The following is a 617-nucleotide window of genomic DNA, read 5'->3' as shown; positions in this document are numbered from 1 at the left end:
GTCCCACCCCGCAGGTCCTCGGCTGAGAAGCTGCAGTCGGAGCGGGAGAGCGAGCTGGACTTGCCCTCCAGGCCGTCCCCCAGCAGGTCTGTGCCAGCAGAGGATGGCCCAGAGGAGGTGGAGCTGCCCCTCAGCCCCTTCTGCTCCATCTTGATCCTCTGCTCGTACTGCATCTTCTTGGCCAGGACGTTTTTCACCAGGCAAGAGGCCGCCCTGGTCTTCTCGTTGGCATCCAGGGAGGCCATCTTCATGAACTGCTTGTAGTTGAGCCTGAAGTCCTCTCCGATGCCCCTGCCCTTGCTGGGGGGCTCCTTCCTTGTTGGGGGCAGGGGTTGGGGGCCTTGGCCATCACTCCAGGGGCTGAAACCTGTCTCCTTCCTCTCCTTCTTCTTCAGCTGGATCTGGCGCTTGGGGACAGTCCTCTTCTTGCTATGGCCCTTCCTGGCCTCCCCGCTCTCCAGCTCCACATCCACACACTCGAACTGCTCCTTCCCCAGCAAACCCAGCAGCTCCCCATCCACGCCGGCGGGGAAGGGCCAGCCCACCCTGCCCCGGAGGGCGGCCCCCGTGCCCCGGGCTTCGCTGCCAGCCGCTGCCCACCGCCGCGGGCGGGCCAC

At 65.8% G+C, this 617-nt stretch overlaps 1 protein-coding gene across 1 annotated transcript in view; it reads right to left on the bottom strand.

The window, feature by feature from the left end:
* SLC23A1 (solute carrier family 23 (ascorbic acid transporter), member 1) overlaps positions 1–617 on the bottom strand; it is an 11,054-nt gene that overhangs the window by 9,810 nt on the left and 627 nt on the right. Inside the window, exon 2 of the mRNA XM_009999954.1 lies at positions 8–546. Coding sequence (XP_009998256.1) covers positions 8–546 — 539 coding nt within the window. The remainder of the gene's footprint in view (positions 1–7; positions 547–617) is intronic.

This window comes from Chaetura pelagica, unplaced genomic scaffold (assembly GCF_000747805.2).
Source record: "Chaetura pelagica isolate M959 unplaced genomic scaffold, ChaPel_1.0 scaffold296, whole genome shotgun sequence".
Taxonomy (NCBI): Eukaryota; Metazoa; Chordata; class Aves; order Apodiformes; family Apodidae; genus Chaetura; species Chaetura pelagica.
The sequence above is the reverse complement of the archived record's forward strand: the minus strand, read 5'-3'. Positions and strand labels throughout refer to the sequence as shown.